We start from the raw sequence: 23,919 nt of genomic DNA, 5'->3' as shown, positions 1-23,919 counted from the left end.
TCAGTTAGAACAAGAAGCCGTGATGTGGGAGTCTCCTCTGTGTGCTGTGATTACCATTAATGAATAAAGAAACTGCCTTGGCTTGTTGATAGGGCAGAACTTAGGTTGGCAAGGAAGACTGGACTGAATGCTGGAAGAAAGAAGGGCAGAGTCAGAGAGATGCCATGGATTCACCACTGGAGACATGCTGAAACTTTGCTGGTAGGCCATGACCTCGTGGTGGTACACAGATTAATGGAGATGTGCTAAATTAATATAAGAGTTAGCTAATAAGAAGCTAGAGCTAATGGGCCAAGCAGTGATTTAATTAATACAGTTTTGTGTGATTATTTCAGGTCTAAGCAAGCCAAGCGACCAGAACGAACAAACCACTCCTTGCAACGGATTGGTGCCTACGTGGCCAACTAAATCCACTTAAAAAGGTGAGAGAGTTTAAAAAGGAATTCTAGACACAAAAATACAGAGTTTAACACAGCTTCTTGCTGTTTGCTGGCATGTGGCAGCTCCTTTAAGAGAGGTTTTTCTGATTCAGCTGTAGCAGGAAAAAAGTGGTGGTTTTAAAATGCCGGCTTTCTAGGCCCTGCCAGCGCAAACTCTGACTCTTTCAGGCTGGAGGTCTGGCTAGAGAGCATTTGGATGGGGTCTGTTAGCAGACTGTTGCAGCTTGCTTAATGGTGACATGGACTGGCTGTGTGCATAGCTCTCAAGAGGTGCTAGCAGCTCTGCCATGCTGGACTGGGCAGGCAATCAGAGAATACCATATATACTATAGTAATGGCGCAGTTTAAGTTTTAGGCTGGACCAGCAAGAAGACAGAACCGTACATACCTTATTAATGGCACATCTTAAGTTTTAAGAAACACTTAACATTTTAAAAAGTGCTCCTGGACAGTAAAGGATTAGATATGCAATAAAGACAAAAACATAGTGCTAGATAAATGTATGTAGGCTTGGAAGAGAGAAGAAAAAGAATATAGTCATAAAATAAAGTTAAATCTTAAAAAAAGGGTAAAATCTTTAAAGAGTATAGTCATAGATCAAAAGGAGTAAAGAAAAATAAAAATGGAAAATTTACAGTCAGGATTATGTATTTTATTGTGTTATCTTTTAATTCTTTGACTGTGAAGGAGCTAAGTACAGAGAGACATTCCACTGTATGGACTGCTAAGTTAAACCAACATAAAGGTATTTTGATTCCAAAATTTGAGTCTAAGGATATGTTACTTTGGAAAAGAGGTTCTTCATTTGTTTTCACAGAAGATGAAAACCTGTGGGTTGCTTCCAGACCAATATGGTTTGATGGACCAAGCCTGAAAGGTTGTCTTGAATACACCTCAAAAAATATACCCGACAAAGAAATTACTTCACTCAATAAACAGCAGGAAGTTTTTGAGAAATAACTACACCCATATTTCCAAATATTGTAATGTTTGTTTACATTTAAAAGGGGATATGATATAGATATGAATAATTTGCATTTGTATGGATCTTGGTTTACTGATACAAATTTAAGGTCAATTTTGTTATATGTATAATTGTCTCTTGATTAAGGTATTGTGTTTGTACAGCTCATTTAAAAATGTAATATATAATTAAGAAATATAGCTTAATAGAGAATCATCTATAATAGTCAAGATTGTAGTTATGTTAGTTAGGTTTTTAGATGTACAGAGATATACTTCAGTGATATAGGTATTCTTCAAATCTTTCAGAGACTTTCAGAATATGGCATTTAAATTGTTTTAAAAATTTATGACTTTTCATGACAGTGAGACACATCTGCTCCTGGCAGCACCAATCTATTTCAAGAGGAAGATGGTTATCAAAGAGGCTCCTTATGCAGTTTGTTAGATGAATTGGACATGCAGGACCCACAGAGAGATGACTGCTGAACTTGCCTAAAGGTGAGACAATCCTTCGGGGTTCCTGCTTCATGAAAGAGTCTGCAAGACATTCTGGAGGATATAGAAGAAAGTGACTGGCAAACTGCCAACATAGGCAGACCTGTCTTTGAAATTTCCTGCTTCAAGGAAAAGTCTGCCAGATACTATGATCCTGTAGGCTGAAGATGGATGCCCCAATGGTACAGAAGAACTTTGGGTGACTGTCCAGGCAGCAAGATGTCTCTGTCCATTTTTAGTGTTTTAGAAGTTGCTTACAATGAACTTCCAGTTTACTTAGGTAAAATTATATCCTTCTGGAGTCTTTGATGGAGTTGAAGACTTTACAGTTATAGTTTTCCTTAGTTATAATAAAAGATAAAGTAGATATAAATATTGTAACTGTAATTCTTGCTTGATACCTGTTATATGTAATTTTACTATGGTAAAGTTAAAACATTCCTTTTTAAGGGGGGGTGATATGGGAGTCTCCTCTGTGTGCTGTGATTACCACTAATGAATAAAGAAACTGCTTTGGCCTGTTGATAGGGCAGAACTTAGGTAGGCAGGGAAAAGAAGCTAGAGCTAATGGGCCAAGCAGTGATTTAATTAATACAGTTTTTGTGTGATTATTTTGGGTCTAAGCTAGCTGGGTGGTTGGGACGAACAAGCTGCTACTTGCAACAAAGCTGTCTACTCTTGAACAAGTCTTTATCTTTCAGTCTCTAATTCCAATTTCCATAGACAATAAAGTACAAAGTCCAGTGTGAAATCTCCATCCATTTCTACAAGTCTCCATGGCACCTCTTTACCACTTAATATTTAATTTTGTTTTCAAATATCATGTAAATTAAAACCCAGCTCCTTTCTGCATTTCATTAATGGTTGTTGTATTAGCTCCTAGTGTGACACACAATAGATGTTCAAATGTTTACTAAAGCAGCAGGACAAACACCAGAGTAAGGGCGTCCAGTGAAAGGTAGTGCCATTTAAATTGTATCTGGGAAGATGTAGGAAGGGTCAGGCCTTGTCATATTTTGTCTCAAACCCGTGACCTCCTGAAGGCTGTTCTTGTATGTGCAGGCAAAACACCCATGCACATAAAAATTATTTATTGTTGTTTGTTTTTCTCAAGACAGGATTTCTCTGTTTAACAACAGTCTTGGCTGTCCTGAATACCACTTTGTAGATATTCAAATTCACTGAGATCTGCCTGCTTCTGCCTCCCAAGTGCTGGAATTCAAAGCCATGCACCACCACCACCCAGGTAAAAATTTTAAAAATTAAAAAAAAAATTGAGAAGAAAACTGAAACCCAAATTCTTTGAATCACTTAGTCTTCAAAATCTTGAGCCTGGCTATCATTTTATTCTTATCAAATCATACCACACAGTCAACCAAATATTTCACTACTTTTATGCTTGTAAGTGTTTGTATACGGTGGTTCCTAAGTGAGAAATGTGCCTCTTTTTCCCCCAGTGAGACACCTCCCCGCCCCCAACAACAATCTAGTGACATAGTTAAGCAGTCTGAAATGTTTATTTCATGCTAGGGCTTCTAATTTTTTTCTTTGCTTTTAAATTTTATCACAAGAACTATGATATACACTATACTATATAATAAGTTACACCTCTCCTACACTACTATACTCATTCTCTAGTCATTTTAGAAGTTAATATGCTACACACTGGGAATACATGATCACACTGCAGTTCAACTGAGGATCACAAATATGCAGAAAAAATATTACATCTACACCCAACATGTACTTTTCCCCCACAGCACTTAAATAATACAGCATAACAAGTAAAAAGTATTTACATTGTATCAAGTATCTAAGAGATAATTTAAAGTATATCAGTTGTGGGATGTGCAAGGATGTCCAGATTATATGCAAATATTATACCATTTTAGTATGGGTAGGTCTTTGAACCATTCCCCTGTCCTGCAAGATACTGGAGGACAACTACTGCATGAGTGTAATGGTAGGATCTCGTAGTAGAAAGACAAATCACCAATAGGCTACACTATATGCAAGTACTTGGAAATAGAACTACAGAAAACTAATAGGAAAAACTCCAACCCAAAAACAGCACATTCTTTTTTGTTTGTTTTTAATAACTTATTTAATTTTATTTCATGTGCATTGGTATAAAGGTGCCTTGTTCCCTGAACCAGAGCTAGAGACAGTTGTGAGCTGCCATGTGGGCATTAGGAATTGAACTCGGGTCCTCTGGAAGAACATCCAGTGCTCTTAAACCACTGCGCCATCTCTCCAGCCTAGCACATTCTTTTGAGACCAAAATCTCACTGCATAACCCATTTAGCCTTAAAATTGACTCTTGCCTCAGACTCCAGGAAGCTGGGATTACAGGAGTGTGCCAACTACCCCAGATACTAACTACCCTTGAACATTCCCAAATATCATAAGACAGTTAAACATCAGAATCTTTTCTTTTTTTCTTTTCTTTGGTTTTTCGAGACAGGGTTTCTCTGTGGTTTTGGAGCCTGTCCTGGAACTAGCTCTTGTAGACCAGGCTGGTCTCGAACTCACAGAGATCCGCCTGCCTCTGCCTCCCAAGTGCTGGGATTAAAGGCGTGCGCCACCACCGCCTAACTAAACATCAGAATCTTAAAACATACCTTGTATTTCCTTTGGAAAAAACACACTCATCACTTCCTCCCTACTCACTACCATTTCTTGTTGTTCATACGTGGACTGTGTTGCTCAGTAAGCACAGTACAATTCTATGGAATCTTAAGGAGGATGCTTAAAACATCATGTGAAATCTAAAAAGTAAGTAATATGTTTTAATTTACTGAATGCCAATTTTAGGCCCGATGTGGAACTAGAAGCTTTAAACACATTTTTGCCAGTGCCACACTAACCTTGGCAGATGGATATTAACTTTCTATGACAAAACCAAGCTAAGACAGGTTGGGTAACTTGCTTTAGCTCATGGAGAAAATTATAAAGGTTGGTGTAAACCCAGGCACCTAGGTGTTTCTATTCTGTTGTTTTCAATGTTAAGAATAATTTTAATGCATGAATATGGACAAAACAAACAATGCTATAGTTTTCACAAACTCAAATTAAACTATGCTAATATAAGACTCAGCTCTGGTCTGAGAATCTATCTGATCACCAAGCTGTAGGTGTTTCTATTCTTCTCTGAGCTGTGTCTCACTCCTTACTATCCCGATCTCCATTCTTTGCCTGTCCTCTATGCTGCGTCCTTCTAAAATTTAACTCTGGTTAAGATCACTCTCAGTTTGGGAACTAGAACATAACAGGAAGAAACAAAACAAGGTTCAAAGATGTTATTGCAGATCAATTCCCTCTGGGTTTGTATCTTTTAAAGTAAAATGAGTGCTGGGGAGACAGGTCAACAGCAAAAGCCATCATTGCCATGGCAATCAATCAATAGGACCTGAATTTAGATCCTTGGGATCCTTTTTCACAATATATATATAATTCCAGCCCGGGGGTATGGGTGGGGTAGAACATTGAAGCTCACTCATCAGGTAGCTGGTGAGTTTCAGGTTCAGCAAGAGAACCTATCTCCAAACATGAACGCAGAAAGCAAACTGAGAACAACTAGCCAATGTCTACCACCAGCGTCCACAAGCAAAAGTGCCTAACTTCCACAGAGAAGAACAGTTAAGATCTACAGTAGGGCTCAGTGGCAGAGCATATGCTTGGCATGTGTGAGGCTCTGAGTTTGACCACCAGTACTAAAATTAAACAAGCAGAGTAACAAGGGAATATACAGATTAGTCTAGGTTCTTTGCTTTTTGTCAGTCTTTAAACCTTTTTCCTTGCATTTGTTTTCAAATGAATTTCTCAAAGACCATCCCCCTGAAAAGGATGAAACAGACTTAATGAACTCAATGGAAAATCCTCCCATACAGATTATTTCCCACCACTAATTGCTAAACAATAGGCTTTGTTTTAAAGTCTGACTCTTAACTTGGAGCTGCTTCTTTGAATTGTATTTAGTGAAGTACTGGAACCATGTGTAAGCAAATCTTCTGACTAATTTCAACTTTAAAAGCCAAAAACAAAACTTGCTAGTTTGTCTAAAAGTAACTCTTCAACAAGTTATGAGACAAAGTTTTCCTTTAAATGTTCCACAAGTTGCCGTCTTTCTACCATCACAGTCAAATACACGCGATACAACTTCACCACCTGAGGCATGTTGAAGGGTGAGATCTGTGGCAATAAGCACATCTATATTACCACCACCTAGGAGTTCTCTCATCTCCAGTCTCTTGCAACCACCGGTCTATCTTCTTTCACCATGACTGATATACTCTTGAATACCTCTTTTGCAACAGGATTACACAAAATCTGTCTTTTTCAAGATGGCTTTGTTCATTTAGTATAATGTCATCAAAGTCAATCAATGTTGACTTTTTTTTTAAATATTTATTATGTATACAATATTCTGTCCATATGCCTGAAGGCCAGAAGAGGGCGCCAGACCTCTTTACAGGTGGTTGTGAGCCACCATGTGGTTGCTGGGAATTGAACTCAGGACCTTTGGAAGAGCAGGCAATGCTCTTAACCACTGAGCCATCTCTCCAGCCCCCAAGGCATAACTTTTTAAGAGTTTTTTTTAAAGGTTGAATCACAAGTCATATATATTATTTATCCATATCACCCAGGTTAAAACCCTGAAAACTCAAAAATGAGGGATTGAAGAGAAGGCTCAACAGCTAAGAACACTTGTTTTTACAGAGGACTTGGCTTTGGTTCTAGACACAAATGGACATTCATGACCACTTGTAAAACCAGTTCCAGAGTATGTGAAACCCTCTTCTGGCCTCTACAGAGACCAGGCAAAACATGGTGCCTAGGCAGGCAAGTAAATAAAACCCTTACAAAATGAGTATTGTAAAATTCCTACAGAAAGCCAATGCTTTGATTATTTTTTTTCTCATGAGCAATCAACCCTTCTTGTTTAATCTAAAGGTTAACAATGTAATCTAGCCGGGTGGTGGTGGCGCATGCCTTTAATTCCAGCACTCTCTCTCTGTGCCACACAGTGGTAGTGCACGCCTTTGACCCCAGCACTTGGGAGACAGAGGCAGGCGAATCTCTGTGAGTTCGAGGCCAGCCTGGTCTACAGAGTGAGTTCCAGGACAGCCTAGGCTACACAGAGAAATCCTGTCTCAAAACAAAACAACAAAAACACTCTTGCTGTGGCATAGGATTTTCTGTCTATACCTTGATTACTTGCTGAAGAAAAATTATAACTTTGTTGTCATGAGTTACCTGTTGCATCCTCTGTGTATTGAAATGAAAGCTAATTTTTTTGGGGTGGCAGTGGTGACATATGCCTTTAACCAACACTCTAAAGGCAGAGCCAGGCAGATCTCTGTGAGTTCGAGGCCAGCATGGTCTACAGAGCTTGTTCCAGGACAGCCAGAGCTACACAGAGAAATTCTGTTTATAAACGTGCCCCCATCCCCGCAAAAAAAAAAAAAAAAAAAAAAAAAAAAAAAGCTGACCTCAAAAAGCTAAAACTTAACCAGGCCTATATTTAAAATACTTTTACTTTGGTTTTGGCTTTAAGAAATGGTCTTTTCAGATATATTTAAAACATCTATGGAATTTAAATATTTGTGAATTTTGTATCTTCTTGCACAAATGCCTGTTACAGTAATTTAAGATGCTACTGAACTGCCTTCCCATGTGCTTGATACACTTCCTGATATCTTCCATCCCTTTGTTAGTATGGACTGGACCTCTATCAAACATTATTGGTATGCTCTTAACATATTCCTCTGAAAAATAAACAAGTTATAGAAAATAGAAACTACTAATACATTTCTCCTAGATTTTAGTCTATTACTGAATGACTTGTTTGCTTGACATTAAGTTCACAGAGATTAAACACAGGTACATAGTCAGATGTTTCAGATCTTAAGTACAACAGGTGGATATTCTAAATGGAAGTTCATTTTTCTTAACTATACATGAGGAGGAATTATGTTGACTAATTTCCAAAAAGGTTGAAAAGAAATCTTTGAAAGACTTGCAATGCTTTAAAGCATTCATATTTTATATCTACACAATGCTAATGTAAATCATATTATGCTTCTGAAATCTCTTCAGAAAAAAATGAAAAAAAATTTTTAATGTGCTAGTAGGGTTCAGAAGAATAAAATGACCTTGGCGATAAGCAGTAGTAAGTTCATTGATATTAAGCTAATTGTCATATGTTCCTATTGTGTAGTTTCTATTATGAAAAAGGCTTTCAAATAGCAATTTGAATATTTAGTTTCAAAGGTACTTCTTTGAAGTGACATGAAGCCAGCATACTCAAGAGTTCTAGAGGAAAGAAAAAGTACTGTGTTCTGAAGTAGCCATACAAACATAGACCATTTCATCCTTTAATTAAATTTTCAATATCAGCATTATTACATTCAAGTAATCAACACAGATAAGAGGATATTTTTAGAATATTTTTATGGTTTATTTAACTTTATTTCATGTGTATTGGTGTGAAGGTGTCAGATCCCCTAACAACTGGATCTTCAGACAGTTGTGAGCTGCCATGTGGGTGCTGGGAATTGAACCCAGGTCCTCTGGAAGAGCAGTCAGTGCTCTTAACCCCTGAGCCATCTCTCCAGCCCCAAGAGGATTGTTTTATGTACACTTCTCTCCTTATTCCTGGTACTTTTACTCAACAGTACCAAGGTATAGTGGGAAGAATATTAACTTTGGGATCAGAAAGACATGGACATCCCAAAGTCTTAGACTTAATTTAATATGTAATTGGAGGTAAAAATACTCAATAAATTTGAGATTTAGTTTCTTCTTTGGTTAAAATGGAGCTACTTACTCTTAGCTCATGGGTTATTGTACCACTGCAAAGCACCTGATATTTTCTCCTTTCTTAGGTAATTCGTAAAATTCAGTCTCCTCATTTTACATAATGGAAATAACATCACTATATAAGGTTTTAAGAAGAAAATCAAAATTTAACTCTTTTTTTGAAACCTATTAGATCTCATTTTTTTTTTTTTTCCGAGACAGGGTTTCTCTGTAGTTTTTGGTGCCTGTCCTGGAACTAGCTCTTGTAGACCAGGCTGGTCTCGAACTCACAGAGATCTGCCTGCCTCTGCCTCCTAAGTGCTGGGGTTAAAGGCATGCACTACCACTGTGTGGCACAGCAAGAGATTTATATGACATATCCCTACCCCCTATTGCCAGAAACAGTTCATTCATCAGGATACCTTCAAATGCACAGAGCTCATCACAAAAATAATAAAAATCATTGGCTATTTCCATCAATATCCTACATACACTCAACATTTAATCCAATTTAGATGTGAGTGCACTTACTATCTTCAAATATTAAGTAAAGTTGGGTATAGTGGCTCATGCCTTTAATCCCTGCAATTGGGACGCAGATGGAAACCAGTGAATTCAAGGCCAACCTGGTTTACAAACTGGATTCTAGGACAGTCAGTGCTACAAGAGACACTGTCTCAAAACAACAGCAACAAGAGATCAAGAGAGATGGGTCGCAGCGGTGGCAGACACCTTTAATCCCAGCACTGGGGAGACAGAGACAAGAGGATCTCTGTGAGTTCAAGGCCAGTCTGGTTCACAAAGCAAGTAAGTTCCAGGACAGGCTCTAAAGTTTCAAAGTTCCAGAGAAACCCTGTCTTGAAAAACAGAAACAAAAACAAAAGAGAGAAGGAGAGAAGGGGAGAGGGAGGAAAGGAGGGAGAGGAAAAGAGAGAGTTTTTTTTTTTTTTTAAACAGGAGTAGGTTTTTAAAGGGAAAAGGGGAAATCTGTGCTAGGGTGAGCTGGAAAACCCTGATTGGACATGTTAGCTAAATACTGAATTTTGATTGTTGAACCCTTGATGTTCTGTCTTAGGAACAAGTCATGGCCAAATAAGAGAATAGGCCTTGGGTGCTAGCTTTAGGAATGTACCAGGTTTAGCTAGGGAAAGAGGAAAAGGGGAAAAAGGGCAAAACCTGTCCTCAGTGTTTGCTATGCTCAGGCCATACTTAGAGCCCCTTCAATACCACTTTTAAGAGGTGGTATTTCTCATCCTGAGAAGTAGATCCAGACTGTACACTATGGGTTGCAATTACCAAAATGTTTAATGGAAAATGGAAGAGAAAGTTCAAAAACAAATTACTATTAAATGTTTTTAACACAACATGTTAAATAAACAAAAAAATTTACCACAGAAACTCATAGCTAACATGCCATAAAAAGTCCAATATAAGCTACAAGTGAGGTGCATTTCTGTACTTTCAGCAGCTAACAGAAGGATCACTGGCCCAGGCTACTCTAGCCTTTAAGTAAATAAATAAATAAAGGTAAGACTTTTGATATGAAGAAAAATTTATTGCCACAAAGATTGACAGAACCCAAAGACCAGTGGCTGATGATGCAAATGCTGATCTGATACAGTCGTAACCAGAAATTCTTAACAGTTATGCACTGGGTTCTTAAAGAAGTACAAACCTCTAAATCTGGCAGCATCGTCAATTAAAATCTATTTTTATTTCATTGAAAAGCTTAGTGTCGAGAATGAACTTAAAAGACAGAACTAGGGTTTTATTTACTTTTTAATGACTGAAAGAAGGGTTGGGAGTACTTGGGTCTTACAAAACTCTACTCTGAGAGAAAATCTTCAAAATATTATGATCAACTTAAAAGAGAAGAGAAATTTTTAGGCCAAACTGTATAAAGTAACATGTTTATGACTTGCACACTTCTATATTTGGTCAGTCTTTGCACATGAAATGCAGCAGGGCTGTAAAGAGTCAACAATAGTGTAAACACCTGGCAATATTGCTTTGCTTACATTTTTCTTTTAAGGCTAACAATACAGGAAAAGGATGAAAGTGGAGAAAGACGACTTGGTAACCAGTTTGTGAAGAAATGAAAACACAGTCTCAGGTGAAGCAGCATTTTTCTTTCAGGATATACATGGATCTATTCCTTAAGATCTATGAAAATTTGGTTTAAAAAAAAGAAGAAGAAAAGCAGTATCTACAAAGTACCAAAAAGGCTGGGCGGTGGTGGCGCACTCCTTTAATCCCAGCACTCGGAGGCAGAGGCAGGCGGATTTCTGTGAGTTCAAGGCCAGCCTGGTGTATAAGAGCTAATTGCAGGACAGGCTCCAAAACTAGAGAAACCCTCTCAATAAATAAATAAATAAATAAATAAAGGGCTTGTGAATTATAAAACAATTATAAGCTGAGTTACTTTAGGTATAGACTGATTCTTTAAAAGGCTGTTATCTTGTATTTTGTTTTAAAATGTTTTTATTTCCTCACTTTGAAGTAGATTTCTTGGCAATCATAAATCATAGTGAAGCGTACAAGAATAAGAATATAAAAGCTGCAAAGGTAATTATGGAGAACCATTGTCAGAGCAATTTCTTCAACTGTGTTTTTGAGTGTGTGTATGAGTCTGCTTGGCTAATGCTGCAATTCTATGGCACACCGTCCAACACTGATTTACTTTTAAACTCAGATTCACACAGACATACACTGACACACAGAGTTACGGAAAATTGTACTACAACATAGCAATATGGCAACTTTAATCATGAAACTGATCTAACATTTTACATTAAAGTTACATGTAATTTGGGGAGGGGGTTTGTTGTTCTTTGAGACAGGGTTTTACTACATAGCCCAGGTAGGGCCTTGAATTCATGAGCCCCCTACTACAACCATGGAGCATGTAAATTAAAATGTACATATATTCAAATCAATCATGCATTCAAATTTTAATTCAAATTTAGAGCCATAAAGAAAGATCATAAAGAATTTTCTTTTTCATTTTCATTTCCTAAGAAAGATTTGGTTAAATCTTTAATATAAAGCATAATCTATAGCACCACATATAGCTGTGAATTAACACAACAGGTCCTTCGCTTACATTAAAAAGTTATATATGCTCTGGGGGGTGGTGGCATAAGCCTTTCTACGGAGGAGTTTCAAGACAAGTGAGGGATACACAAAATAACCCTGCCTTGAAAAACCAAAAAGTTATACATGCACTTCCTCGGCACCAAAGTTTTTTCCCAATGACTTTTCAGCTGGACAGTTTCATTACCTTCCTTTGCTTCCCTGCCTAAATAAACAATGCAGCTGGAAGCTCATATACGTGTGTCTATTCACAAGAATGCAAACACAGGTGTTGATCTAAATGAAAATACCAAACACACTGTGAAACCCTGTCCCTGTGGGGGAGGGGACCCACGCCCAGCGGACTTCCCCAACCCCCACATCTCAAACTGAAGTTGGAGCACGGTTTTAAAAGAGTGCTGTGAGCATGATGGGTTTAACAGTCTGCTTAGGACATAGGCTTCCAACAGAAGCGGGTCCTTCGGGTAACACAGATAGGGGTATGCTTTCAAGAAAAGGTGCAGACTACAAATGTAGGTATTTGTCAAGACTACGGTCCCGACTACTCTCAGGAAATGGACAGCACACTCCTGGAAGACCGGGGATAACCTTTGGGCGGACTCACATAACCCTGAAAGGTGCTAAAAAAAATCAAGACATAATAAGGCGCTGGAGCATACAGGTGTTTCTTGTGGATGGAAAGAGTGCGGTGCCAAAGACACTTTAATTGCAGGTGGATAATATGAGGCACAAAACACCAATAGGAGAAAGCAGAGCGACACTGAAAGCGATCAAATTGGGAGCAACCAGGGAAGCCAACTGGAGGCCCAAATCAACCTCAGTCACACACACCGACCTAGTGGGCAACGGGAGAAACTGAGGCGGAGAACATCGGCAATTCCTCAAACAAAACCGAGACCAAAACACGAAAGTAGAGAAACCGGCTTTGCTGGGGGGGGGGGGGGGGGAGGGACCTCTCAAAAGGCAGCAGTTACGTAGCTTGGAGACAGACACCCACCCAGACAGGGGGAACCGGTTTGGGTAGGGGGCGCCTGGAGGGTAGGGCCCGCGCATGCGCCATCTGCTCTCCGCGGCCGCTTCCCCACACCCAATCTCCGCTCCCCTCAGAACTCCGCCCGTCGTGGGAGCCCCCTGCAAATCCCGGCTGGACCACGCCCGGCGGGAGAAGGCAGCCGGGCTCCAGCCAGGGCGGCAAAAGTACCCCCGCCTCCGGGGTGGGGAGACCAGAGTGAGAGGAGGGGAACGGCGACACTACCCGACCTGCTGCCGCCGAGCACCATCCGAGAGGCTCCGTCGCCTGGGCCTCCCCGCCGCCCTGCCTCCCCCTTCCCGCTCCCTGCTCACGTGAAGCGGCTCCTTCCGCCCTCCGGCCCGCCTCCCGCCCCACCTCATAGGCCCCTGGTCCTCCCGCGAGGCGGAGCTTCCTTACTCGCAGCCCTACCTAGGAACCTGCTGGAAGATCTGCGCTTGCGCGATTCTCAGCCTCAACAACCTGCGACAGCAGCTGGAGCCCAAGCCCAGAGGCATCTCTGCATTCACCTTTAATGAGCAACTCCTAATCCGCAAGGCAGCACTTAACGCCAACTCAACGCCCCCAACTTTTACTGAGGCGCGCAAATCCAGGGTTGTGGTGTTAAGTGGTTTTATAGAAACATCTCTCTCATTTCAGCTTTACCCCCAAACCCGCGAGGATTATGTGGTAGAATCCTATCTACAAATTATAGACTCCCTAGAGTTAGCCCGTTTTAGGCACTAAAGAAACTAGGAACAAATAAGGTTGTTTCAGACTGTGACTCCGAAGATTTTAATTTTATTTGAAACGCATTACAAATTGAATACAAAGCAACAGCAATAAAGCAAAGTTTAGAATTCCTCTCCAGAAAACACAATATAGCCGAAAAAAAAAACAGGTGGTGTGCCATTTTTTTTAAAGTTATTATTTTGTTGTTGCTAAGGATTGAACCTAGGACCTCATGCATTTACCACACAGGTTTATTTTTAATTTGAGACAGAGTCTCACTGAGTTATCCCAGGCTGCCTTGAACTCACTTTGTAAATCAAGCAAGCCTTGGATTTTTCATCCTCCTATCTTGACCTTTCTAGGTAGCTGGGATTACAGGTCTTTGTCACCAGGCACTGCTACTATACAAGGTTTAGTACTTCATACTTCTAAAGCTGCTTACTCGATATCAGAACGAAGTACACTCCTTTCCTAGTGAGTCATTTACAATGTGAACAAGAAAAGCAATAAAAACACAAAAACAAGTTTTGTTGCTACAGTTCCTCTTTGTGTCCGTCCTTTATAAACACCTACACTCCAGTGGGCTAAGGGTGATGTTTCCTTTTTACACACCTAGTTTAAAGTATGCAAATAATGAGGAAGAAAGTATAATCTTGGGAACTCCTAGCAAAGTGTTTACTGTTTTAGTAGAAAACTTTGATAAATTCCTTGACTAATAAGTATAGTCAAAATACATGTATAAATTAAGTATTCTTAAATAAAACTTCATGGCATAATCAATAAGTTTGGAAAAAATTAAAAAATAGACATAACTTAAATAGAAACGTCATATTTTCACCACCAATGTTAACATTTCAGTTGACAAGATTGGTTTAGTAATCTGATGTCATTTTTTGACACAGAGCATCATGTAACCCAGGCTTGCCTCTTGGTACTCCTTGTCTCAAAAAAAAAAAAATAAATAAAAAAACAATGTACCTCATACTTAACATTTAGAATGTCCTCAGGCCTCTACAGCACATGCTTACGTGCCTTCTTGTACATATATGTGCACGCGTGCACGCGCTCCCCCCCCCCTTATTAGAAGACTTCCAGGGCAGATTTGACCAACCAATCAGTTTGGATGGGGATCTATTTTAAATGCCCTAGTCCAACTTCCTTGTGCAGGTCTCTCACTGGCCTGGAGTTCCATGATTAGGATACATTGGCTGGCAATCCAACACAGGAGTTCAGCAGATTTCAGCTCTGTAGCACTAGAACTGCAAGCATTTACTGCAAGGCCTGGTTTATTTCTGTGGGTTCTAGGAACTGAACTTGGGTCCTTCTGCTTGCACAGCAAACTGAGTGAGCCATCCACTCAACCCCATCAATCAATATTTTATTTCCATTGTTGTACTTTTCAATGTCAGAATTTTATTTTGGCTCCTTTGCATAACTTTTTTCTTTTATGAGATTCATATATTGTTCATATATTGTTTTCTTGACTTCATTCACGACTTGAATTTTTCTAGTAACTCAAAAGAGATGTTTTAAAGACTGTCAGATGTGGCCAAAATACATGGGTCTCTAGGTTTGATCAAGACCAATACCCGATAAAATTTTTTGTTAAATATTAAATAAGATACCTAAGCTTCCTTGGGGACAATTTGTCGACTTAACTTTTTATTTCAAATGGACCATACCTTCCTGTCTCTTTATATGTCTCACAATTTCTTTATGCTTTTAAGAAAATATTTATTTACCTTTATTTTATGTATTTTGGTTTTGCCTACATGAATGCTATGTGTACCACATGTGTGCCTGGTGCTGCAGAGGCAAGAAGAGGGAGTCAGGTCCCCTGGAACTGGAGTGTCCTAGTTAGGGTTACTACTGCTGTGGTGAAACACTATGACCAAAGTAACTTGGGGAGAAAAGGGTTTATTTGGCTTATGTTTCCACATCACTGAAGAAATTCAGGACAGGTACTCAGATAGGTTGGGAACCTGAAGTCCAGGAGCAGAAGAAGTCACAGAGGAATGTTGCTTACTGCTTGCTGCCAATGGCTTGCTCAATTTGCTCTCTTATAGAACACAGAACCATGAGCCCAGGGATGGCTCCACCCACAATGGGCCAGGTCTTCCCACATTAATCACTAATTCAGAAAACGCTCTACAGGCTTCCATCCAGCCTGATCTGATGGAGGCATTCTCTCAGTTGAGGTTCTCTCCAGTTTCTCCAGCTTATGTCAAGCTGACACAAATCAAGGACATGGAGGTACAGACTCCATGTAAGTTGCCATGTAGGTGCTAGGACCTGAACCTGGGCCCTTTCCAAAAACAGCAAATGCTCTTCACCACTGAGCCATCTCTTCAGTCCTGCTTTGTGATTTTCGAGCTTACTGGAAATTAAGACATTTGAATCATACGTGGTAATTGTAGAAACCAAGATCTCCCTTATTCCCCCCTTATTTGTTGGAATTTTAATTTTTGCTTTGTTTTTATGTATATGAGTGTTTTTGACAGCATGTATGTCTGTGTACATCATAGTGGCACTCAGGAACTAAAAGAAGGCATCAGGCATCCTGGAACTAGAGCTACAGATAGATGGCTGTGAAATGCCATGTTGGTAATTGAACCCAGGTCTTTTGGAAGAGTAGACAGGTCTTAACCACTGAGCTATCTCTTCAGACCAGTTTTAATCTTTTCCTGGCTCTTCCATGAGCCTGCATCTCTACTGAACATGTACATGAGCCTCCATACTGTCTGTCACCATGCACATAAGCCTGTGATGTGGGATCCCCTCTGTATGCTGTAATATGTTTTATTGCTATTGGTTAATAAAGAAGCTGCCTTTAGCCAATGGCTTAACAGAATAAAGCCAGACTGAAAAAGATATATAGAGAAAGTAGGCGAAGTCAGGGACACCATGTACCCGCAGCAGGAGACAGACACGCTGAAACCTTGCTGGTAAGCCACAGATTAATAGAATAGGTTAATTTAAGATAGCTAGCTAGAAATATGCTTAAGCTATTAGCCAAACAGTACTACAAATAATATGGTTTCTGTGTTTATTTCAGGTCTGGTCATCTGGGAATAAACGAGCAGCCTCCCCCAACAAGCCTGTGTCCTCCCTGATCAGCACATCAGTTGTCTACTTTGCTCCACACAAACAGTTACTTTTCAATGTCCTAATCTTTGATTCCAAATAGAGTAAAAGGGAAACAATACAATGTTATTCCCTTAAAACTCCTAAAAATTATATCAAAATGGACAAAAAAAAATGGTAGCTGGTCTGTGCTTCTATCCCAATGACCAAAAAAAATAACCAAGGCCTTGGGTTTAACCCCCAACTTTGGGAGGTGGGAGAATAAAAGAGCGAGCTAAAGTATTCATCCTGTGGCTGCTCGGCTCTGTTACATCCTTGTGACCATGATGCACTGAAAACTCTGAAACCATGAGTCAAGATAAGTCTTTCTGCTGGCTAATGGTGGCACTTGCCTTAAATTCCAGCAGAGTCAGAGTTCAAGGCCAGCCTGGTCTATATAGAGTGAGTTCCAGGACAGCGAGGGGAACAATTAGAGTTATTAGCATGTATGTATAAACCATTCCATATGTTAATCACAAAATACACATTGTTCTCAAGTCTATATACAAGAGTCACCAAGAGAGACAACATGTTAGACCAAAATACAAGCCCTTGTGGATTTTACAAGTCCACAAAGGATCTTTGTTGTGGAATATTATTTTAAGACATGTTACATTTGTTTATGCTATGGAACATTTGTATAATGATGCAAAGATGTGCTGCATTCTTTTAATTGCATTTGTTTAGCTCTGTGAAGCTGTGTTACTGTGTCTGTTACTGTGACACTTGATTGGTCTAATAAAGAGCTGAATGGACAATAACAAAGCAGAAGAAAAGATAGATGGGACTGGCAGGCAGAGAGAATAAATAAAAGGAGAAGAATAGAGGAAGGAGGAGCAAGAAGAGAGATTGAGGAGCAAGAAAAGAAGGGGCGAGCCTCACAGCCAGCCATGGATGGGGTGTAAGAGCGAAAATAAGATTATAGAAGTAAGAAAAGAAAAAGGCCCAGAGGTAAAAGGTAGATGGGTAATCTAAGTTAAGAAAAACTGGCTAGAAAGAAGTCAAGCTAAGGCCGGGCATTTATAAGTAAGAACAAGTGTGTGTGTGTGTGTTTATTTGGGAGCTGCCATGACTGGCTCCCAGAGAGCAAAGAGCCAAAAGAGTAATAAAACAACAACAAAGGGCTGGAGAGATGGCTCAGCGGTTGGGAACATTGCCTGCTCTTCCAAAGGTCCTGAGCTCAATTCCCGGCAACCACATTGTGGCTCACAACCATCTGTGGTGGGATCTGGTGCCCTCTTCTGGGCCACAGACATACGGACAGAATATTGTATACATAATAAATAAATAAATAAATAAATCTACAGATTTCCTGTCAACACAACAGAATAAAGTTAGAAATCAACAAGAAGAGGAAAACTAGAATCATCATAAACATATAGAAACAATACCAATGAGTGATAGAAGGAGATCAAAGGGAATTATAAAATACTTAGAAATAAACAAACATAATGTGCATATTAACTTTATAAGCTGTAGTTATGGCAATCATCAGAAGGAAATTTAAAGTTTATATTTAAAATAGAAATCAGAGGTGGTGCATACTTGTAATCCCAGTCCTTGAAGGATAGAGGCAAGAGGATAACAAATTCAGGGCCAATCTCTGTCTAAATAGTGACATGAATGCCAGTTTAGGATAAACCCGGTTTCAAAATTCAAAAACACAACAAAAGAAACAAACCAACAATAACAACAACAACAAAAAAACCTTCAGATCAAAAACCTAGACCTTATTTTTCAAAGATCTACAAAAAGACATAATATATAAAGCAAACTAGGTATGGTCTTTAATCCCAGCACTTGGCAGTCAGAGGTGGATCTCTATGGGTTTGAGGCTAGCCTGGTTTACATAGGGAGTTCTAGGACAACCAGGCCCACAAAGAGAGATCCTGTATCATAACAAACAAAACAAAGAAGCAAAGCTAACATAAAAATTAAAAAATTAGTACCATCAAAGAAACAGACTGCTGGAAATCACCCCTCACTGTCTATGATTTAGGCCTCCAGTGTATTCTTTCTTTTTGGGATCGGGAAGTATTGCTTCTTTTTGCTTATTGGAAACTTATATTTCAAGGGGGAAGTCTAATTCTAGACACCCCTTAACCTAAGTTTTATTATTCGGTCAATAAATATGTTTTCATATAAAAAAGTTAAAAAATTAAAGATCAAATAAGAGACAAAGCAGTTGAAAAAAAGCAAGAGAAAAATCTCAACAAAAATTATAAAAAAAGACCAACAAAATTGACAGTCAGAATAATCAGAATAGACAATATACAAATAACTGTAAGAAGAAATAAAACCAGGGATATATTACTATTAACATTATAATTTTTAAAATGAGAGTATTGTAATAACTACATGTCAAAAATTAGAGAGCAAAAAAAAAAAAGGACCCATCATTTGAAATAAATAAATGAACTAAACTGGTTCAAGAGAAAACCTCAATAACCCTATACCAAATAAAGAGATTTATTTAGAAATCAAAATTTCCCAACAAGTAAAGTCTCACACTGTTCAGTCTCATCAATGAATTCTATTAAATGTTTTTTGTTTTGTTTTGTTTTGTTTTTTGTTTCAAGACAGGATTTCTCTGTGTAACATCCTGGTTGTCGTGGAACTCACTCTGTAGACCAAGCTAGGCTTGAACTCACAAGAGATCTGCCTCCCTCTACCTAGCAAGGGCTGGGATTAAAGGTATGTGCCAGACTGCCCAGCTCTATTAAATGTTTAAAGGAAGAATTAGCAGAGTTTTCCTGAAACTTTTACAAAAAATTGAGGAATGAATGCTTCCTAATACATTCTATGCAGTCAGTATTACTGACACTAAAATCAGTCAAATGCATTATAAATAAATAAAAATATAGATCAGTACCACTGAAGACTTGATCCAAAAATAATCAGCAAACTATAAATACATTAAACCCAAAAGCATATTAAAAGAATTTCACCATGACCAAGTAGGATTCAGCCTACTTCATGGACGCAAGGTAGTTCAACAACATCAATCAACAGAATACATTGATACAACAAAATAATGGGCAGAAAATTCTTCAACATGGCAAAGGTGTTTATGAAAAACTCATAGTGAAACACATAATAATTTAAGGCATAAAAAATTCCTCTTAACATCAGAAATAAAACAAGGATGCCCACCTTTACTTTACTGTTACTACTCCTATTCATCGTTGTACTAATTGCTAGAACTATTAGACAAGAAAAAGAAAAAGCATCCTGTTGGAAAAGTAAAATGATCTTTGTTCATAGATTACACCAATCTATAGTAGAAAATCAAAAGAGGCCACAAGAGAACTACCAGAATAAGTGAACTGCAACAGTTAGACCAACATATGAAAAAAAAATCCGTGTTTTTTTAATATTTATTTATTTATTATGTATACAATATTATGTCTGTGTGTATGCCTGCAGGCTAGAAGAGGGCACCAGACCCCATTACAGATGGTTGTGAGCCACCATGTGGTTGCTGGGAATTGAACTCAGGACCTCTGGAAGAGCAGGCAATGCTCTTAACCTCTGAGCCATCTCTCCAGCCCCCAAAATCTGTGTTTTTTAAAAATAATTTTTGGACACTAGCAATAAGAAATATGAAAATAAAATTAAATAAGCAAATCCAATGTGTGAATGAAGCCAGGCAGTGGTGGTGGTGTACACTCTGAAACCAGCGCCCGGGAGGCGGACACAAGGGGACCTCTGTGATTTTGAGGCCATCCTGGTCTATAGAGTGAGTTCTAGGGCACCCAGGGTTACATAGAGAAACCCTGTCTCGGTAAACAACAACAACAAACAACAAAAAGTGTGAATGAACCAATAATGACAAAAAACTAATTGTTGAAAGCAATTAATACAGACTTAAAGAAAGAAGCATCTTGTGTTTATGTACGGGTAGGTATCAAAATCTTAACACTATCCAATGCAACCTACATATTCCATAAAACCCCATTTCCAAAAGACTTTTCCCAAGAAATGGTAAAGTCAATCCTCAAGTCAATACAAAAATAGGGCTAGAGTTGTAGCACAGTAGTAGAGTATTTGTGTAGCACCAAGAAAGCCCTTGGTTCAATCCCTGGTACCAAATTCAAATGGAGGTGCCAAATATCTGGAAGAACCAAAACAGTCTTAAAGAAAGATAAATAATAAATGCAAAAAATTGCCTGCAAAGCAGTATGGTAATAATATGGATAAATATATAGATCACTGTACTCTTGACAACTCTTGTTGATTTTCAACAAGTACACTCAATGGTAAAAGGTTTTTAACACTTTACAAAACGTAGATGTCCACAAAATAGAAAGTGGTAAAGCGGGAATAGCTAGTAGTGGTTACACAACATTGCACAAGGCCACTTTAGATTGGCAATTGATTAAAATGACAATTATTTTGTTTTTTACATAATAACGCCCCCAAAGGGTAAAAAAAAAATAAATGAAGATAACGCAGCAAACAGTGGATTGGCAAAGCAAAGGGGATTCAGAAAGATATTCAAATTTTCTCATCGGGAAGAGTACGAGGATGATTCCTTTCAACAACCAAGAAGTATAGCTGGGTAGGCCTGGGCTTGAACTTGATTCAAACAGGCACATTAAAACATTGGACAATCAACACTAAATTTTTCTAGATGGTTGGCTCTGGAGCTCGAGAGGTTTTCAGGCTAACGAGAGATCTGTGAACCTCCAGGATAACCGAAGCTATGGAAGGCAAGAGATTGGCCCGGAACACATAAGAAAGAGTCCCTAAGAAACACCAGTATCCACAAGGGAGGAGAACCAACAGCTTTAGGCGCTCCAGGCTCCCACGCGGCGAGTCCACATCCCAGGGCGGGAGGGACTTACCACGACTTGTGCGCAGGCAGGTTGTTCAGGCCCATGCAGGAGGCGGACGGTGTGAGCCCTGCGTGACGACAGCCACCGAGAACAGAGCTGGGACACGCATCCCACGGAAGACCCGAAGCTGCAGAGCGCGAAGAGACAGATACTCCACAGCCGCAGCCGACTCCCCAGCCTTGGCCTGTGCCCCGCCCACAACGCGGGAAGTCCCTCTCAGGGGCTCGTCGTCCTCCGAGCATTCCGATTGGCGGAGATGACCATGGGACCTGGAAGTTGTCTTTGTCCGGCCAGGGCTGCCCTTCCGGTTCCGTTGGGTCCCCCTTTGGCTCAGGTTGCCTGCCCCTCCCCCTTCCCGGAGCCCCGAGGGGCCGGAGCTCTAGACGGTGCCAGATCCAGATGGCGGCCTTACCCCCGGGTCTGTAAGTTCGAAGGCGAACGGAGAGCCGGGCTGGGGTGCGGGGTCTCTGGAAATGGAGCCCCCGTTGGGGATCTGGTTTGGTCGTCATCTGCCCTGGGATGCCAGTCGAGGTGCTGGTCTAGGCCCCCGCGGGACTTAAGCCTCGGACCGGCCCGTGATGCATCCCACGCTCTTCCCCTTACCGAGTCTGCAGTGGGGAGTCTCAGGATGCCCCAGGGACCGCCTCCTGGGACCCTCTTCCTAGGACCCTGTGACTGGCCAGGACGCCAGACTCTGGCATTTTGTAAAAAGTGCTGGACTTGAGGCCAGCAGAAAACTGAACCGCGGAAGCTAGACAAGGCAAGGCCTTCAGTGCCGACTGCGAGACTGCTGTAAGTGCCAGACTTTGAGGGGTTTTGCCCTTGCTCAGCCTCTGGCTACAGCACCTTTTGTGTTACTGGCGCTATGCCAAACAGTGGAGGGTCATCACATATCTAGTATTCATACTCGTTTGGAAACGATATCTGAACAAATTGGTGCTCGTATCCGGGTCGGGGTATGCAATTGGTTTCTTATATTAGCTGCTGTAGGGACAGTTGAGGGAAGCCGGCAGAAAGTGGCCTCTAAATTCTACTTCGTGGAAGTACTTTTGCGGCAAAGGGGAAAGTTTTAGTACTACTGAGATGTAATAGAGTGTGTGTGAAAAGAAAAAGGAATAGAAGTAGGGGAGGTTGTGTGCATAAGATGGAATTTGAACCCGATAAGATGAAGTCCAGATAGTAAAAGGTTTAATTAATCATAAAAGGAGATGGATTATCTTTTTTAAACTCTTTGAGCAGAAAACTGACATGGTCGTATTTGCAGAAAGTCATTGTTTTCTGGGAAGCCGGTGGAATAGAAACTAGCTGAATCCGGCTCTCTTAGCTAGAATGCACTTCTGTTGGTGATCTCTCTTAGCTAGAATACAGTTCTTTTGGTGAGTATTTTGAAAGAATATTGAGTTCTTTCTGGTGAGATGCAATAAAATCTAAAATAGAGAAAAAAGTGCTAATGTAGATAGTCATACATTGAAGGAGGAAAAACCCCTAAGTATTAGGTACTTGACATTTAAAAAATGGTGGTGCCATAATCAGAAGGTGTGTGTTACCACTGCCCGGATACTCAACACATGTTTAAAGAGCACGTAACAGACACCATCCTGAGCTCTTTTGAAAATGGACTAATGGGCTGGAGAAATGACTTACTGGTTCAATTCTCAGGACTGATATGCTTCACAACCGTCCATAACTCCAGTTCCAGGGATTCTGATATCTTCTTACCACCACTGATACCATGCAAATTAGGCACATACATTCAGGCAGAACATTCATGATATCAAATAATAAAATCTTCTTTAATTATGAGCTTATTTAATTTCCCTTAGCAGTCCCATAAAGTAATTTGCTATTGGTTGCCAAGAAAGCTGAAACAGACTGAATATTTCACCCATGGCCAAAAAGCTAGTAAATGATTTTTTTGTCGGGGAGGGGTCGAGACAGGGTTTCTCTGTAGCTTTGGAGCCTGTCCTGGAACTGATTTTTAACCTTAGATATTGAAGTTCGGAGTCCATGCTTTACTTACTGTGCTATGTGGTGACTATATAGGAGTCAAGGAGTAGAAACATTGTAAGGAAAGATAGGCTTATTGGTTAGAACTACAAGGATAGCAAAGTTGAAAGTGGTAAGTGATGAGTTTATATTATATTGTATATATGCTTTTTTTTCTTTTGTCCTAGGGTCCTCTTCCACTCTGTGCTAACTTAAGTATTTATTTCTTTTACTACAATGTAAAGTTTCATTTACAATTTATTTACAATTTATACTGAGGTTTCTTTTATAGCGTCAGGTCTGTTGCTAAACAGATTACTAGATTTTATTCTGGTGCCTCAAAGGACCCCTGTTCACATTTTAATGACCAGCCTTAGGATTGTCCCTTTAGTGTTCTCTAGATTACTGAATGACACTCAAATATACCCAGGCACTT

At 39.7% G+C, this 23,919-nt stretch overlaps 3 protein-coding genes across 6 annotated transcripts in view; 2 read left to right on the top strand and 1 right to left on the bottom strand.

Moving 5' to 3' along the window:
• Nucleotides 1-22,011, bottom strand: LOC126490161 (uncharacterized). The gene is made up of 2 exons (XM_050124864.1): nucleotides 21,507-22,011; nucleotides 1-130 (listed from the first exon to the last, which is right to left on the bottom strand). The coding sequence occupies exons 1-2, from the start codon at nucleotides 22,004-22,006 to the stop codon at nucleotides 1-3; spliced, it is 630 nt and encodes a 209-aa protein (XP_049980821.1). The 5' UTR covers nucleotides 22,007-22,011.
• Zbtb6 (zinc finger and BTB domain containing 6) overlaps nucleotides 21,822-23,919 on the top strand; it is an 18,256-nt gene continuing 16,158 nt past the window's right edge. Inside the window, exon 1 of one of the 2 annotated variants that reach the window (XM_050124861.1) lies at nucleotides 21,822-21,919. The gene's annotated coding sequence lies outside the window, so the exon portion shown is untranslated. Of the gene's footprint in view, nucleotides 21,920-22,176; nucleotides 22,290-23,919 lie in introns of those variants that run through there. The other variant, XM_050124860.1, reaches the window with a different exon arrangement.
• Zbtb26 (zinc finger and BTB domain containing 26) overlaps nucleotides 21,829-23,919 on the top strand; it is a 12,223-nt gene continuing 10,132 nt past the window's right edge. Inside the window, exon 1 of one of the 3 annotated variants that reach the window (XM_050124859.1) lies at nucleotides 21,829-21,915. Coding sequence is in view for 1 of the 3 variants with exons in the window: in XM_050124857.1 (XP_049980814.1) it covers nucleotides 21,897-21,919 (23 nt within the window). In the remaining 2 variants the exon portion in view is untranslated. Of the gene's footprint in view, nucleotides 21,920-22,156; nucleotides 22,290-23,919 lie in introns of those variants that run through there. The other 2 variants (XM_050124857.1, XM_050124858.1) reach the window with 2 other exon arrangements.

The sequence above is a fragment of the Alexandromys fortis genome, unplaced genomic scaffold (genome assembly GCF_014885135.2).
Source record: "Alexandromys fortis isolate MF-2015 unplaced genomic scaffold, M_Fortis_MF-2015_v1.1 scaffold_228, whole genome shotgun sequence".
NCBI classification, from domain to species: domain Eukaryota; kingdom Metazoa; phylum Chordata; class Mammalia; order Rodentia; family Cricetidae; genus Alexandromys; species Alexandromys fortis.
The sequence above is the reverse complement of the archived record's forward strand: the minus strand, read 5'-3'. Positions and strand labels throughout refer to the sequence as shown.